The sequence below is a fragment of the Phocoena phocoena genome, chromosome 17 (assembly GCF_963924675.1).
Source record: "Phocoena phocoena chromosome 17, mPhoPho1.1, whole genome shotgun sequence".
Lineage (NCBI taxonomy): Eukaryota > Metazoa > Chordata > Mammalia > Artiodactyla > Phocoenidae > Phocoena > Phocoena phocoena.
In genome coordinates, this window is record NC_089235.1 from 76,447,701 (window position 1) to 76,466,339 (window position 18,639).

The 18,639-nt window shown below is 44.3% G+C and overlaps 1 protein-coding gene and 1 non-coding gene across 2 annotated transcripts in view; one reads left to right on the plus strand and one right to left on the minus strand.

Moving 5' to 3' along the window:
* FAM135B (family with sequence similarity 135 member B) overlaps positions 1-18,247 on the minus strand; it is a 163,075-nt gene extending 144,828 nt beyond the window's left edge. Inside the window, exon 1 of the mRNA XM_065895179.1 lies at positions 18,171-18,247. Within this exon, the coding sequence (XP_065751251.1) occupies positions 18,171-18,247 (77 nt within the window). The remainder of the gene's footprint in view (positions 1-18,170) is intronic.
* On the plus strand, positions 12,663-12,768 carry LOC136137378 (U6 spliceosomal RNA). The gene has a single exon (XR_010656718.1). It is a non-coding gene; the product is annotated as a U6 spliceosomal RNA (small nuclear RNA).
* Positions 18,248-18,639: the final 392 nt, after the last annotated feature.

The window sequence follows — 18,639 nt, forward strand, 5'->3', positions numbered from 1 at the left end:
GTCTGCTAGTCCATTTGCTTAAACAAGTGCACACATGTGCCCACAGACATGCACACAGGCAACCATGCATGCCCACAGCGATGCAAGCCACAGACGTGTGTGTGCCCATTACTGTAAGCACACATGACCACAGGCATGTGCACATGGAAACATGCATGACTAAAACCACACATGCTCACAAACATGGGTGCACACACCATGAATTCTCGCAGACATGCAGGCAAGAGATTCAGAAGCGACTGCAATGACGTCTTTACGTTCAGAGACCAGTAACCTTTTCTTCCTTAAGTTCCACGCTGCAATGACCTGCACTGATTCTTGTGAGGTGTGCCTGCATTTTTTTTTTTTTTCCTTTAAAAGTTTGCACCATGAAGAATAGTTGAAGAAGGTACTCACTGTTAGGGAGTATCCTAAGCACTGAGATTCATCAGTGAAAGGAACAGATAAAGATCCCTGCATCTGTACAGCTTACATTTCAGCGGGAGGATCAAATAAATAAAAACACAGAAAACGAGTTACGTCCATGGTACGTTGAAAGATGATGAGGGAAAAGAGGGTCCCATTGGCAGAAGCTGCAGACTTCAAGTGTGATGAGAGAAGGTGACAAGAACAAAGACTTAATGGAGGTGAGAGGCTGCGCTTTGCGGACGTACTAGGGAAGAACGTTCCAGATGGAGGAAGATGCCCCAAAGGCCCCAGGTTGCGGGGGAGGATGTTAGAGGAACAGGCAGGTGGCCAGAGTGTCAGGAAGGGCCTCATAGGCCATCATGAGGACTTGGGCTGCTGCCCTGAGGGAAATGGGGCATCAAGTCACTAGTTTTAGGCAGAGAAGTGACACTCCCTGGCTTAGGTCTTTTTTTTTTTTTCATAAGCAGATAATCACCATCTTTATTTATTTTTTAACAACTTTATTGGAGTATAATTGCTTTACAATGGCATGTTAGTTTCTGCTTATAACAGAGTGAATTAGCTATACGTATACGTGCATCCCCACATCTCCTCCCTCTTGCGTCTCCCTCCCACCCTCCCTATCCCATCCCTCTAGGTGGTCACAAAGCATCGAGCTGGTCTCCCTGTGCTATGCTAACACATATATATGGAATCTTAGAAAGAAAAAAGTGGTTCTGAAGAACCTAGGGGTAGGACAGGAATAAAGACACAAACATAGAGAATGGACTTGAGGACACGGGGAGGGGGAAGGGTAGGCTGGGACGAAGTGAGAGAGTGGCATGGCTTCGGTCTTAAAAGGACCCTCGGGCTGCTGTGTGAACCACAGAGGGAAGAGTGGGAACAGGGAGGAAGCAGAGACTAGGCAGAGGCAGTGAAAGGCATCTGCACAGAGATGACAGAGGCTTGGGTTGGGTCTGGGGTATCTCGTGAAGGAAAGTCAAAAGCATTGCCTGAGGCATAAGTAGTGTCAAGAATGACTCTGAGGTTCGATTGTGTGTGGCTGCCTCCCTTCTCAAAGGGAGGTGCCCAATGGGATACAATGGAAGATCCTCAATGGCGCAACGAGGCCGTGCAGAATCTGGTACTTTTTAAAAATATATAATTCATATATATATTCATATATAAAACTACAATTCATATATATATTCATATATAAAAGTATAATTTTAAAAAATATAATTTAAAATCAAACACAGAGAGAATATGGTTTAAGCACTGATACATGAATACTTGCTTTAGAAGAACAACAGAGGTGGTACATAGTAACAGAAACTTATACACAGCCCTTTAGCTTCTTCTGTTGATGAAACAGTGTGGCCGCTACACAATCTAATACTGCAGTGGAATAAATTCTCTGTTCATTCAGGACTTTATCAAGGACAGAGGTGATTAATAATTAATTAATATATACACATATTTATTCTTTGGAAAGTCTGAGCAAAAGCAGTAACACCTAAAGAGAATCTGGCTCGAGTTCACCTTCCAGCAGCCTCAGTGGCCTTACTTCATTCCCTGGACTAAGCTGTTCCTTCCTGGGGCCTCATGCCTGCCCTTTGTTCAGCCTCTTTCCTCCCACTCAAACTTAGCTATTTTTTAATTAACTTTCAAGTCTCCTTTTAAATGTTCCTTCCTCCAAGACATCTCTCCTGAGCCCTCATTCTAAATGAGGCATCTCCTGTCATATTTCCTATGGCCACCTGCACTTTACATCATAGCACGTATTTCATACCGAACTGGCTACTTAGAAAAGGGAGCTTAGATGTAATGACTGTCTCGCCCACTGGACCAATGCTCTGTGAGAGCAGGGACTGTTTTGCTCAGGTCATAATCATGAACATGGCATCCAGAACTGTGTCGACTACACAGTCGGCCCTCAATAAATACTGTTTTATTGTTCAATACATAGATGGGGAGCGTCCAAATATTTCAACCCAAATCGTCTATTTCTCAATAAGCTTTCATTGAGCTCCACTCTGTGCCAGCCCTGAGAGGCACGCCTGGGAACCAGGAATGCATGGAACCCGGATGTCAGGCCCCTGGAGGTAATGGAGAGGTGGTCAGCGCTAGCGGTAGGACAAAGGAAAGCCTGGAGGAGCCTCCTGACCAGGATAAGCCATAAGAAGGTCTCCTGAGATAGGTGATATCTTAGAAGAGACAAAAAACCCGAGCAGGAGTTAGCAGGGAGAGCACTGCAGACAAAAAGGATGTTCCTAGCAGTCGTAGGGGCAAATGCAAAGCTTGGAGGCAACAGAGCATACAAAATCCTGGCTAATCCCTAATGCACTGGGTGGCTGGGAGGCAAGTTAGCTGCCAGAATCACAAGAGGATTCTTGGTCGAACAATGTGGTGGTCCCTGTATACTGACGCAAACCCCTTTGGAGAACTTGGCGATATTAACCCAGCTTCCAGTCCAGCTCTATCTCAAGCCCCTCCCTGCCCCAAACCACCCAATGATCGACTAAAACATCTGACACCTCAAAAGGAGTGGGGACCCCAATCCTTGACTCTCAGTCTTTCCCGAATTCTCCAAGGGCAAACCAGATTCTGCCACAGAAGACTTCCCATATTGCTTTGCACAACTTCTACGGCCTCAGTTTCCCCATCTTAGAAGGTGGGTGCGGATTGGACTTGCCTCAGTTTCTGTGCAGATTAAGTAAGATCATGCAAAGTACTCAGCAGAGGGCCTGGCATGCAGCAGGAGCTAGTAAATGCTCATCACGGTCACACCGCCCAGTGATGTGTGTCTGTTTCTACCACAAGGAGTTGGCAGCTCAGTGGAAAGGTCTGGTGTTCATCACTTCTGGGTCCCTAGTATCTAGCACCATGACTGGCGCATAGGCGTTGATGAGTGAATACATAAATGAGCAAAAGAAAGAACAAATGAAGGGTAGTGATGACAGGTCTGCAGTAGGAAGACATCTTCTCCAAGAGGAGCTGGCTGCTCGCGGGGGAGATGGAAGTTTTCAGAGCAGGACCCTGCTAATGCCATGTCCTTGTCCTCCCAGGTGCCTTCTAGACAAAAGAGTGGAAGGAGACCTCAGCTTTTCAAAACACAAAGCATCACTTCCTGTGGCATCAACGAACCACAAGCCCACGATTCGCTGTCAAAGTCAGAGGACAAAAGGGGTGACAATGCTTATAGGAAGTCTTGAATCCTTTGAACTATGACACTGAGGCTTAAAAGTCCTACAGGTCACCTCTGCTGGTGCATCGTGCATGGAAACCCAGGCTTCAGAAAAATCCCAAGAAAGAACAGCCAAAACGGAATGGTGCCCAGTTAGCACCGCGCGCGCAGTGAGGGACAGTCTGCTGCTTCCCCGGCGAACAGCCGTCTTGCAGTCTCCTGAGATGTTTTCATTGCTTTTTAGAGAATCCGGGTAGCAGCCCTCAACCCACCATCTGCTCTGCTTACGTGTCTCCAGGGGTTGGCTAGTTGGGACCTGACGCAGACACACCAGTCCTGGGAGAATCACAGACTAGTAAGAATTGGCATGACCTTAGAGACCCTCCAGTCTACGTCATAACATACAGCCCGGCTCTGCCTGAGCCCAGCACTGTCACCTCAGATGAGGCCCATCACCTGTGTGACCCTCCGTCCTTTCACCTACATGATAGTGACAGAATCCCAGCCCTGACTTCATGGGATTGTTTGAAGAACTGAATGAGGTAATAAATACAAAGCCCAGAAGAGTTCCGGGTTCAGTGGTTAATAAATGTTAGCCAATACAGTGGTTACTACCTTTACTGTTGTTTTTCCAAAGGTTTTCAAGTAGATGCAGTGATGCCCCCATGATATGACGAGCAGCCTCGGAGGTTGCACCCCGTGAAATGTCAACCAAACCAGTTCCACTTTTTCCTTTTATATATCAGGCTTTCCTTTAAGATTCACTCTGAGGAAAGGAAGTCAAAGGTTTTTTAAAACGTTCGAAGATTTCTGATCGAATACATCGTCAACTTGTTCTCACCAAATACGTAGCTTCCCAAGACTCTCAACCATCTTGACCCCACTTCAGAGGGAGGGGCACCCATGATGCTCAAAGCAACCCTGCCCTTTAAAGACCTTTCCATTAGAAAACGTTTCCTGACATCAAGTACTTAAAATATTTCTTCCTTTCACTCCCAGGGTCTTAGTTCTGACCTTTGAAGAAACTAATGATGCATCTGATTCATTTTCCTGGGAGGCCATTAGTGATCCCTAAATGGTGAACACACAATTCTGAATCCTTTCTAATTCGTTCAGTTACTCCTTGTTGGGTAGAGATGGGGCTTCATTTGCAGGCTTAGGGTACTCAGGTTTGTCAACACGCTTCCAGGTGTCCTGGATTTGACACATGGAGTGGAATTCAAAGTCCCTGAGGTCTGACCAGAGCAGAGAGGAGACAGCAACACCCAGCTTCCCTCCGGCACCAGGACTGGACAATGCAAGTCAAGATGAGTGAGCTGGGCAGGTCCTTCTCAAGGTCTGGACTAATAAAACTTCTGAAATTACTGCAAACAGAATGAGTGATACGTGTATCTCTGAGTTTTCTTATTTCTTGAGTCCCCAGGAAGACGTTTGGAGGTAGGGGTCCGGATGTGGGTCTCAGAAGGGAAACAGAGTGGCTTCAGAGAAAGAACATGAGATTGGAAGTGAGACAGACTTGGAATGGAACCATTAGCAGCCTACATGGCTTCAGTTATTTCATTTTAGTGTTTGTCAAAGGCTGTTTGCCCATGTGTAAAATGGGAAATATAATATCTGCTTCTCCAGGATAATCAGATGACATGATGGAGATAAAAGCCTAGTTCAGTCCCTAGGATACCTCAAGGACTAAGCTCAGGTTGATTCATTTTTTGTTTCTTTTTCTGTTTGTTTGTTTAATTCCCCAGTATTTACATAGGTTGGGCCACCTTTTACCTATTTGATATATGCATGATGGGAGGAAGAATGAATGGGGGAATGAACGGACGGTTATGTTGATAGACAAATGGACAAATTCTCAAGAGAGGTAGTTTTGTGGCCCCTTCTTCAGGTTGAGATAAGCCAAGTGGAGCCAGCAATGCAGAGCACGTACAAGACTATATCAGCTTTGCAGTGAGCCAGAGGCAGGCTTAAATCCTGGACTGACACTCACCAGCAGTAGGGCTCCCTCAGGCAAACTGTGTAATAACCATAACGATGATGATGATAAGTAATAATTAGATAGGTCAAAATCATCGAGAACAATACACACACATGTAATTTTTTGTTCACAAAAACCATAGGAGGCAGATACTATCATTGTCTGTCTTTCAGATGTGGAGAGAAGAAGTCATTTGTCCAGGACCATATTGCTCTGAGAGCTTGGGACCGGGAACCAGACTCAGACACTCTGACACCAGAGCCCAAATCCCAGCCACTGAGCAAACCCCTCTGAATCTCCCTGTGGCCTCATCTAAGAAGTTTACTCATTCACATGCTATCTCAAAGACATGAACTAGAAATCCCACATTAAGTTCTTATTACAAACAGATGGTAATAAATGTTACCTGTTTCCTTCTCCTACATCAACATTCACATTTCTGTATTCTTCAGAAGAAGGCTTCCAGACAAAAAGGACACAAAGCAATGCACCATTCCCCCGCACCAATTAACTCCAACTTTGGACAATTTTGCAAATCTACCCTTTTGATGAATGGATGACAGTATGGGGGAAAGAGCAACTCCAAGGGATGTTCTTTAGAACACTAGTATCACACATCCCACTCCACGTGTGTGCACACCTGTACACACACACACACTTGTGCATGCACGTGTGCACACATCTGTGACATGATGAGTAAAGCATATTGTTGCAAGGAAAATCCCAAGAGACGACTATGGCAGGCTGCCACTAGAGACTAAGATTCCATGGAACACACTTCGGGATTTTTTTTTTTTTTTGATTGTGAGAAAAAAGGTCTTGATTAGGAATCAGGAAATCTGAGATCCTGAGCGGATTCTTCTCCTGCCCAGCTGCCTAACTAGTGCAAGGCAAAGTACCCTTTCTCTGCACCCAGTATCCTTATTTATATAGTAAGTAAACTTGAAAGAGTTGATGGGAGAGCATTCCATGAAATGGGAACAGCCAGTGCAAAGGTTCCATGCCCGACATTATCAAGAAACTACAAAGAGACTATTATGAGGGCTTCCCTGGTGGCGCAGTGGTGAAGAATCCACCTGCCAACGCAGGGGACATGGGTTCGAGTCCTGGTCCTGGAAGATCCCACGTGCCGCAGAACAACTAAGCCCATGCGCCACAACTACTGAGCCTGTGCTCTACAGCGCGCGAGCCACAACTACTGAGTCCACGTGCCGCAACTACTGAAGCCCGTGCGCCTAGAGCCGGTGCTCCGCAACAAGAGAAGCCACCGCAATGAGAAGCCCACGCACCGCAACAGAGTAGCCCCCGCTCGCCACAACTAGAGAAAGCCCACGTGCAGCAACGAAGACCCAACGCAGCCAAAACTAAATAAATAATTAATTAGAAAAAAATGAGACAGACTCTTATGGCAGGAGGTGAGCCAATGAGGGAAAGAGTAAGTCATTCTGGCTTTACTCATAGTAAATTGGAGAAGAGAGAGTTAGAACAGAGGAGCACCACAGTCTGACTTACGCTTTGCAAGGACCATCTGGCTTCTGTGTTGTAAGGGGGCTAGAGATGAGCAAGGGTAGCATCAGGGGGATCAGATGGGGAAGATTATTGTGCAAATCCAGATGGGACAGACGTGACGGGGGCTAAAACCAGCATATTAGCAATAGAGGTGAGAAATGTCATATTCTGCATAAATTTGGAAGATAGAGTCGATACTATTTCTGGATGAAGTGGACACGAGGTATGAGAGAGAAGGAAGTCAGGAATTGCTCTAAGATGTTGGCTTCAACACCTAGAAGGATGGAGTTGGCTGAGATGGGGCTGTTTGATGGAAGAGGTTTGGGAGGGCAGGAGATCAGGTTTTTGGTTCGGATAGGTCAAGTTTAAGATGCCTTTTAGACGGCAAGATGACAATGGATGGAGAACACCTACAGGACAAATCTGAAGTATGGAAGAGAGCAGAAACTGATGACATAAACTGGGAAGCCAGTGGTTCACAGGTGGTATTTAAATCCATGGGACCGGGTGACCCAGGAAGTGAGTGTAGAAAAGCACTGCCAAATTGATTGGTTAAATACTGAAAGGAATGTATTTTAATAATAGACAATAAATATCAAGAGCCATGCACAGTCTTCTATCTGCCATTTATTCTTTGTATTCAGTTAAGTACAGCTCAGCCTATAAATCCTGGGCCCCTCCTGGACCCAAGGTATCCATTCATCTTCTCTCCTTCCCTCTCCCTCCTCTGTCTCTAAACACTTGAGTGTAAAGAGTTATCTCAGTTGGGGCAGACAGAGGTCAGAAGAAATCCCATTTGGGCATCTACGCCTAATCCTTATTTGCTCCATCTGTTGTGTCAATACCCTGCCCTGTGAGAGTATTAGGAACTTTCCCAGCTACAGATAAAGGACATTGGTTCCATTTCATTACTGTTTCTTATGGGTCTGGAGCTCACTAAGTCATCTGAAGAGAGAAATCAGTGGTGGGATTTGAGCTCTATTCAAACCTCAGAAACTACCAACCGATAGGATTTGGAGTGTGATGAGAAACGTCTTTGTCACACTGCTCAGTGAACATCTTCATCAGGGCCCGGTTCAGGTAAGTAACCTCAACCAACGACTAGGAATTCAAATGTGTGAGTGCCAACTACCCGTCAGGCAGTGCCTGCATTCTCCATGCTTAAGCCAAAGGGTGTTCTAACCCAAATCTGATCCACCCCTACTTCAAACATTTCATACTCACCCCTCCTGTAACATCCTTAGAGGAGAAAGTTCAAACGCCTTAGTCTGCATTTCCACCCAATTGTGCTTAAATTGTGATTTTTCTCTTGGAGTCTGGTCTCGCCGACAGAATAAAAAAACAGTGTTGATAATAATGGCTTTGGAGGCAAACAGCCATGAATTCAAACCTTGACTCTGCCCTGGGATAGCCAGGCGTCCTGGAGCTTCCATTTACCCATCTGTAAAATGAACGTAATGATACCTAGCTCATAGAGCTGTCAATAGCATCAAGTGAGCTGATAGAGTAAAGGTCCTGGCACACAGTCTGAGCTCACAAAGTGTCACACGTTACTGAATGATTTCACGCAGGCTCAATTATGCCCATGAGCAGACAAATCCCAGCCCTGATTCCTACCTGGTCTCTGGACTCAGATACCCCACTGCCTCCAGACCTCTAGACTCACGTCACCTCTGGCTGCCTGGTCCTACCCCTCCTTGACTTTATGTACCAATTCACCCAAGGGCGCAAATGACTATCACTATGACTTCTCTCCCCCGTAACATTACATTAAAGCACCAATTCTTCCCATTCCACTGCTTCAAGATTTTTCAACTATTCTCCGTCTGAGCTGTCCACACCACTGTCATTATTTTTCCCCACCCCACCTGCCATCCTCTTTGCTTCCAAAGCATCATTTTTACAACACAAATCATCAAGAAATTCCCTTACTTAAATGGTTTCTTCGCCCTCCTTGATCGACCAAGTGCAATCCCGCCTCTCCCACTCCATCAAAAACACCACCTCTAGGGAGCCCTCTTCAGCAGTGTGGCATTTCCCAGGGATGCCATGACCTTTATCATCCCCAGGCCTTTGCACATGTTGTTCTCACTGACTGAGATTCCCCTCCAGCCTTCGCCTGACCAGTAGAACCCCCGTCTTCTGCGTAACCTGTCGTGATGCCTCCCGAGTGAGGAGACGGTATCCCTATCCTCCCTCAGCACCTTAGGACCTTGTCCGTGCTTTTTTGTTCCATTCCTGACACCACTTTATTAACTTACATCTCTTTCTCCCATGGCACGTTGGAAACAACTTGAGTTCATGGCTCTTTCTCAATGTTCTGCCCAGAATTCCTAGGACAGAGCCGACAGGAGCAAGCGCTCAGTCTCCAGAATGGGTAAATTAATGAGGAAATAAATAAAAGAACAAGAGACGACCCCGGGTCTGTTTTACAAGGGGCAATTTGTGAAAGAGTTGCATGGGAGGGATGCTACATACTCCTTCTTGAGACAGATGACGGTAGAGAAAGCTTTAATGGGTAGAAAAAGGGGGGCTAGAGATCTTCTCCAACGATTCTATTTACGGAAAGATCTTTTGTCAAAGAAGTGTGAATAGATTTGGTTAAGCAAATGCCTCTGGGGTCTGTCAGTCTTTGGCTGGAAGGATTCAATTCCCAGTACATCATCCCCTGATTATTCAAGGAAAACATCCAGATAGGTGCCAGGCGGCCAGGAAAGGAAGTCTGAGCAGAAGGGAAAGTCGTGCTCTGTAGTTGTGTTGTTTGCAGAAGTGCAAGCGTTTAAAGAAATTGGAGGTAGGGGCAGCCATCGTAACATCTGAACACCCTCGTCTGCCCAAGCCATACAAAACGTGCCTCGTGAAGCAGAAAGCAAATGCGTGGACTCTGGGGTGCAGGCATCCCCGCAAGAAACCCTCCACCTGGCCACCTGCCCAATGCGCAAAACTGAGCCAGACTTGGAACCCATGTCAGGCTCTGCTTCCTCTGTGATTTAGGGATAATACTACATCCCTTGTAGAATTGTGGGGTTACGTGAGGCTATTTGTAATAATAGAGAATTTTATAATTTTCTACTCCAAATAAGTTCTGGTTGATTCTAGTGGGTTGAGACATAAAAGTTTCATGCAATGACACTAAAGAGATTTTTTCAAAGAGAGCATAGAGTTTCACCCTTTCTGGGAGCACAGCATGCCAATGAAAGCAAAGTTCTGCCTACTTTTAGGAGGAGCAGCAAAGAACCAACCTTCCAGGCATGTCTTTTCTTTTCCCAGACAGTAACTGCAGTGACCTGAGTGCCAATTCCTGGGATCTGTGAGGCCATGGAGACCCAGACATCAGTGACGTGGGAGATTTTTAGATTCCCACTGTTCACAAATGCTCCTCTACTCAAAAGGTGGAGATTCCCTGCCTGATGCCCTGAAGATTCTTAATCAGTGTTTAATTCCTCTGAGCTTTGTAAAATGCTTTCTGCGGAAGTCTAAGACGAGATGGACAGAGATTTGAGATTAAACGAGGACTGTTAGGGTGACGATCATTTCCTCCCTCACCCTGTTGGATGATAATAGATACATACACACACACACACACATATATATATATATATATATATATATATATATAGAGAGAGAGAGAGAGAGAGAGAGAGAGAGAGAGAGAGAGGGTTCTGATTACAAAAGTGATATGTATATTGTGAAAAATAAGGAAAAGTACAAGGATGAAAATGTCACCATAATTCTTTCACTAGGCAAAACTATATGTGTGTGCTATTGAAAGTTTATTTATTTAAATTTTTATTGGAGTATAGTTGCTTTACAATGCTGTGTTAGTTTCTACTGTACAGCAAAGTGAATCAGCAATACATATACACATATTCCCTCTTTTGTGGATTTCCTTCCCATTTGGTCACCACAGAGCACTGAGTAGAGTTCCCTGTGCTATACTGTAGGTTTTCATTAGTTACCTATTTTATACCTAGCATCAATAGTGTATATATGTCAATCCCAATCTCCCAGTTCATACGTTTGTTCTCTACGTCTGTGTCTCTATTTCTGCTTTGTAAATAAGATCGTCTATACCAATGTTCTCAGATTCCACATATATGCATTAATATACGATATTTGTTTTTCTCTTTCTGACTTCACTCTGTATGACGGCTATTGAAAGTTTAAAATGAGAAAACGATGAGATGCATTTAAAATTGCTTTTGAGCAACATTTGACAACAGTTGGGAATGAAACCAGAGCAGTTAAGGACCTCACTCTCTTATATCTTCTACTCTGGCCCAAGACCCACTCAAAGACCCTTCTAGAAAAGAAACATCCTATAGTTCCGTATACCTCTATTGACTATAGTATCTCACGAGTTTCCCTAAAGCTATTATTTCTTTAGATGTGTACTGTGTATTGGAAAGCTAGTAAGAGAGTAGATCTTAAATGATCTCTCTCTCTCTCTCACACACACACACACACACACACACACACACACACAGTGGTAACTATCTGAGCTGAGGGATGTCTGAACTAACCGTATTGTAATCCTTTCATGATACATACATACATGAAATCATCACACATACACCTTAAACTTACACAATATTATACATCAATTACATCTCAATAAAGGCAGAAGAAAAGAACTGTGGCATTTTCACTTTATAGATTCCAAAAATGAGATAAAGAAGAGAAAGCAGAATTTCCCCCATTGAGGCCAATACAAATCAGCATGGAGTCCATTAGGTTTCCGACTGGCACGGAGACCTCTTCCTGGGAGATTAGTAGTGATGAATTTAAATAACTGCTTAAAGTATAAAAAGGATCACCCAGTCCAGAGTCCGACCAGGCCAGTGTTCTGCTCCAGCCCTGGCACCGACCAGCTGAGGACCGTCTGGTGCAGAGTTTGCATTGTAATCAATGGGACAGAAAGGCCAGAGAGGGCTTAGCCCACTTTGGCAGCACTGCCAGGCCTGGCTCTCTAACTAGATGCTTTACAAATATCACCTCATGACTTCCAATAGAGATCCTGCAAAACAAGTAAGGAAACCGAGAAAGTAACTCGCCCACGGGTACCCGGCTAGTTGCAGAAGACGTGGAAATAGATCCAAGGTCTCTCTGTCTTAGACCAGATCTGGGTCTCTGCTCTGCCCGCTACACCACGTCCATGACCACGTGCCCTGTCGTTCTCCTTGAGAGGCCTGAGCGAGGACCTGTGAGCACAAAACTAGAAAGGACCACACTATTCATTGGCTTTCTGTTCCGCCTTTATTCCTCCCCGAGGTTATTAGGCCCTGTGGGTGGTTCTGAGCTCACCAGAGACATTTTAATCTCTGCAGGTCAACTCTCAGCCCCCTGAAAGGAGCTTTTCTTTACAGATCTGCTGAGCATGTCCTCAGCCAGGGGTTAAGAGGATAAAAGGCTTAAAGCAGCAGGCTTATGAAGTCACAGATTCAAAGGGAAAAAAACAGGAAAAAAAAATGGGACAGGGTAACTGTTAACAGGAGTGTGGATCTGCTAGAAAAATAATCCAGGAGGTCCATCTACATAAGCCCTTGGGCAACTGACGTCTGTTCACTCTCCATAGGAATAACTATTTAAAATGCCGTTTTAGTGCCCGCTTCGGCAGCACATATACTAAAACTGGAACTATACAGAGAAGATAGCATGGCCCCTGCACAAGGATGACGCGCAAATTCATGAAGCGTTCCATATTTCTGAGGTCTGATGATACACACACACACACACACACACACACACACACACACACACACACACACACCACCCCACACCTTGAGTACTGATGTTTCCCAGAAAGGCCTATATGCCTAAATATGTAGCCAAGAAGTAAAACCTAGCAAAGTAAAAATATTTGAATGGAGACTTCTAAAGATGGTGAGAGTTAAATCGCTTCAAAGAACGACATTGAGACAAATATTTGAGGGACATAAATCCCTTTATTACTGTCAGTATATCACTGGTTCTTAAACAGCAGTTTTACTAAACAAGCCACATTTATAATAATTATATTCTTGTTTATCCTCAGTATTACTTAAACAGATATTTAAAAAAACTTATCGTGGGGAGAAAAAAATGCCATTTTATGGGGAAAGAGAGATCAAATTTTTATGAAAATAATAATCATGGAATTTCACAGAAAGACTCTTAAAGATCGTCGAGCCTATCCACCCTCCTTGTGCTAGATGGAACCCCTGGCTGCAAGTGATAAAAATCCCAAATCATACCATGTGTAATCCCCACTCCCTTTCAAAAGGGTAGGAATGATTGAAAAGGATCCCAACATATTTTAATAAGAGAAGGAAAGGAAAGGATTGTTTCTGACAGAACCAGACAAATCAATGAAGTGCTCTCTGGCAAGCAAAGGTAATTGTATTTCTGAGTCTATTAAGGCACATCAGGGCTGGTTAGCTAATTTCCCAGGGAGCTTAGCTGTCGCTGGGTGGGCATCAGGCCACAGTGGGGATGTCAGGGCATAAACGCAAGATGGGATTTTCTTTCAGGAATCACTTAACTTGGGAGCCGTTTTCACTCCGGTAGAGACAAGGCAGGTGAGTTTGCTCTGAGGGGATTTCAATCCTAACATTTCTACGAGCATTGGACCTTCCACATAAGATCGGATCATATCGATTATAGTTCTTTTTTGTGCAACTACTCTGTGGGCAGGACAGAATTTATATGTAAAATCATCTAAAACCTCTGAGTAGGGAAAATCTTCTAAATGACCTTGTAGAGAAGGGGTGGAGGAAAGAAGGAGGTGAATCTGAACATCAATGAAAACCTTCACTCAGGAAGAAAACCACTTTGATTCAGAGCCTTGTCTGAATTAAGACTGAAAATGAAATCTGAATTCATTTTCAAGGACAAATGTTAGCTCCCTTTCAGCTAACACTGTTAGAAATGAAGGTTCATGCTCTCATAAGCAGGTACGAATTATTAATATATTAATGACTTACACGTATCCAGGCAATGGGTTTTATAATTAATTGTTCACTTAAGCATCTCCTTATGAGAAAATTATTGTAAATGAAATAATAGCTTCCCTTTTGCTTTCTGGCTCCCAGAACCCACGCTAGAAGGCTAGGGTGGCATCTCTATAGGGTCCTGAGCAGAAGGCATGTGCAAAGGCATGTGTTAAGATCCAGTCTCCTATTGGGGAAGAGGAGACGTCACAACCATATAATGAAAGAAGGGACTGTTTTATCTTTATGACTATCATTTGATGAAGATCCACGTGACCCCATACCTAAGCTGTGCTTGATCTGTCAGGGTGCACCAGGCTCTATGCTGGGCACTGGCCATATGAAGTTACGTAAGAGGGAGTCCTTAGCCTGAAGGAGCTTGGATCCAGCTGAGAAGAAGTTAAAGCCACACGTGACATCACTATCATTCCCTTTTTCAGCCCAGCCCTCCGCGCACGGCAATCTAAGAAAGTGTGTGGCAGTTGACACGAATATCTCTATAATCACACGTCCAGTAAAAGATAGGCTGTAACCCTCTTACCCCATCCACTTCTCCATTCCTACTCTTCACTGCACTTTGGTCTTTCAGGTTGGCTCTGCTTCCTGACACCGCTGAGCCCTTCCGGTCCCGCACTTCCAGGTCCTCTGCTCGGCCAACGCCCACCCAGCTTTCAAATGATAGCTTATCTCCTACCGAGACACCTTCTCTGACTCTGCCCACAGACTGGCTTCCTGCTCCCGTTTCACAGCACAGCACCCAAATCTGTCTTTGTTATAGACCGTATCACACACCAAGGTCATTTTCTATGTATGTATCCATCTCCCTCATTAGCTGGTAAACACTTTGAAGGCAGAATATCTTTCACCTTCAGCCTTACGGAGCCTAAGCCAATAACGTATGCTTACTGGTGTTTGCGGTCATGCATGTGTGAGTGGATGACAGAATAAAACACATGAGGTACGCTTTAGAAACAGGGAGAAGAGGGATTCATAAAAACTGGGCCGAGTACAGTAGGTGAACATCAATCAATATTCAGAAGTGGTTTGGAGAGGAGGTTATATTTGAGCGGGAACTTGCAGAGGGTAGAATTTTCAAGGCAGATATTGGGGGGGAGGGTCAAGAATGGTCTGAGTACAGACAGTAAGACAGAAGAAGTTTAAGTTCAAACCGTTCAGTCTCTGAGCACTGGGCTGAGGAGTGAGAACAAGATGGTCTCAACGACCCTTTGGGGTAATAACTCTGCTAATGGTGTTAAGGACGGATTGGAAGCCAGGATTTACTAGTAGAAGTGACAACTTAGATAGCATCTACTAGATACCAGGCTCCATGCGAGCTGCTCTGCATATACTAATTAATGCAACTAGTGCCGTAACCATTCAGATTACCCCACGAGATAGACTTTGTCATCACCATTTCAGAGTGATAACTGGTTTTAAAGGGACATGTTCTCAGAGCTTATAAGTGGCAGAGTTTAGCTTCAAAGTCAGGTCTGACCCCAAAGCCAGGCTCCCAAGTGCCTCCCTGCCTCTGGCTTTTTATCACTGCCAAGTACAGGAGTGACAATTCATGACGCTTTTGACTGGTTTCAGATATGCTTTTCCTTTGAGAATTCACCTCAGTCAACACAGACCTTGCATAAATGCAAGTTGACTGTTCAAAGCAAACATCACCAAAAAGCAGCATGCATTCTGGGACTAGAAAAACTACCGACAAATATAAATGTGCTATAAGCAAGTAACTCCCTGATCAGGGCAAATCCTTACTCAATATTCTCAGTTCTGTATCCATGCGGTTCCAACACAACATCTCACAACAAATCAAGAAGGGGTGTCTATCTGGGCAGATGGGGTAAAGGAGCTAGCACATTTGTAAAACAGGTCCATAGGCACTACTCACCAACTGGAGAAGCCAGGTGGAACTTGGATGACCACAGCCAAACGCAATCCAAAGAAGGGCGCTCTCCTCCCTTTGCAAGCCCCAGCTCTGATTTCTACCATCCCAAGGACAGTATGGAGCACACATTTAATCATATATCCTCACACCCCCCCAAAAAGGGCCAGCTTCCCCAAATCCCACCTTCCTTCTCTTTAATGACACCAGGAGATCATCCACTTTCTTTCACCCAGGCCCCCACCTTGCCTACTAGGTCTGGACTGCAGCTATCACATCCCCACGGAGTGCTTGCTAGGAAAGTAATTACATTTCACCATCTTCATGGCTCCTGTAGGATTCAGAGTGGAAAATTCCTTGGTCCTTGAGCAACAGGGACCACGCCCGTCAGATACTCCCCTGGCAGATGCAGAATCTTGGCTGGCATCATGCCCAGCCTGTCCACAGCTCCCTGTAGGCAGAATCCAGGGGGCTGGGGACCATTCACGTCAAGGTCTTATTGCAGATGGGACCTTAGAGATCCTAGCACTCCCTCCACCCCCGAGAGGTCTAATTGCCTTCATCCAAAAGATGCCCTAGCCTGTTCATGGAGGTAGCTGAAATGAAACCCACCCTCAAGCAAGTTTGACCATACAGGTATGCCCTCATCCACATCGACGTGTGTGCCTCGATTTCCACACTCCTTGACACCATGAAATAGTAGCATTAAGAGCTAGAAGAAAGTCGTGAGAGTTCTCCTTGCTCTGCTAGATGGACCAGTGGTCTCCAACGGTTGATTTGCGTGTTTACCAGTAAAAACGTTTTTGGGCATGCAACCCCAATATATGTATATTTATTTATAAATCATATACATGTACAGTTCTACTTGTATATAGTATGCGTTATAAACACAAGAAAAGGTATTTTAAAAGATAAGAAATGTGATAATTCATGTTTTAAAAATAATTATTTTATGTATTGATGGAACACGTAACTTTTGTAATATATACATACACAGTAATATAATTATATACATAACATATATAATATATTATATATACACTGGTAATATATATACAGTAATATACAATAATTAAAATTATATATAATATATTATGCATGTTAAAATACACACACATATATATATATAGACATACACAAAACAGTGATTCAATAGTCTGGTTTTAATTCAGACTAATTCAACATTAGACTTTAGCAGTGAATGCAGCTAAACCAGATGCTTCCCCAAACCACATAGATCTGGAAAGAAGAGAAGAGCACCGCAGGCTTATCGAATAATTCATGATTTCCATATTCATTTTCAACCTCCCTTTCCGCCTGCACAGGGCTCTCTTTGTGTTCTGGATGTGCCATTTTGAAATGTCTTGTTAACGATGACGATTTCATACGAGCTTTAGTCAATATCTGATGGTCAATATACAGTGCAGAAGAGGTTCATTATTAATAATTATGGTTACAGATCCATATGTAAGTTCACATATCTCAAAGTGTTGGGCTCGGATGAACTGGTGATTCCATCTCAGTGTGGGATCATGCATGGAAAATGCCAAATTCAGAGTACATCCTGAAAAAGCAGGAGCAGCTATATTTTAATTGTGGATTTAAAAAAGACATTTTTTTAATGTGGGGCTTCCCTGGTGGCGCAGTGGTTGAGGGTCCGCCTGCCGATGCAAGGGACAAGGGTCCGTGCCCCGGTCCGGGAAGATCCCACATGCCGCGGAGCGGCTGGGCCCGTGAGCCATGGCCGCTGAGCCCGCGAGTCCGGAGCCTGTGCTCCACAACGGGAGAGGCCCGCGTACCGCAAATAAATAAATAAATAAATAAATAAGACATTGTAAATTCTCAGTTTTTGAGAGATCTGGGTACAGGTTTTATGATATGTGGTTTGGGGAGATGGCCCCTAGAAAAATTGATCCTACAGACACCTTTTTTATCAGAGCTACCCAGGCAAGCTTCATTTCCAATAAATTCACTTTCCTTTAACACTGACTGACAGATTTAATGGAAAGAGCAAGTAGGAAGATGTGCAGGAGGATGAGAGAAATTAGCATTTTCTGGCGTTTGTCAATTTATGGCTTATTCTCAAATGCACTAAAAGTTTGGATTTTCCACTTGGCAGGAAAAATAATACAAATTCTTTCCTCATTAACCCAAAATTTCCTATGACCTGTCCTCACCACCAGGATCTGCCAGAGAAAAAAATAAAACAAAAAATATGTAAACAAATACAAATAGTGAAAGCATACTCACCCTCTCTGAAAGAGATCCACATTATAAAATTTATGTAGCTCTACAGAAAACTCAACCGTTCCTTGTACCTCAGACATGATCTTTTTGGTTCATTACCTAAAAAACAAGAGGGAAATGAACAGCTTGAGATCACATCAGCCAAACACAGAGAGCCTGGGCTTCTACAACTGGAACTCAAACAGCACTGACGTAGATGGACAAGGGTATCTGGCCAACGGGACCATGACGTGTCCACTGGACACCATCACCCAGGGGTTCCTGTTATAGGAAAGACACAGAGAGATGAAGTAACTTACAGGATGTCACACAGCTCACACCTCCAAGAACTGGGACTCAGACCCAGATACACTAATTCTAAAGCTGGGCTAGTTCCCTGCCCTTCCTTACCTGTCAGCACCTGGAGGCACGGGCATCCCAGCTACGAGCACATGCTTCACGGCCAACAGAGCAAGAATCCCCACTCCTCCAC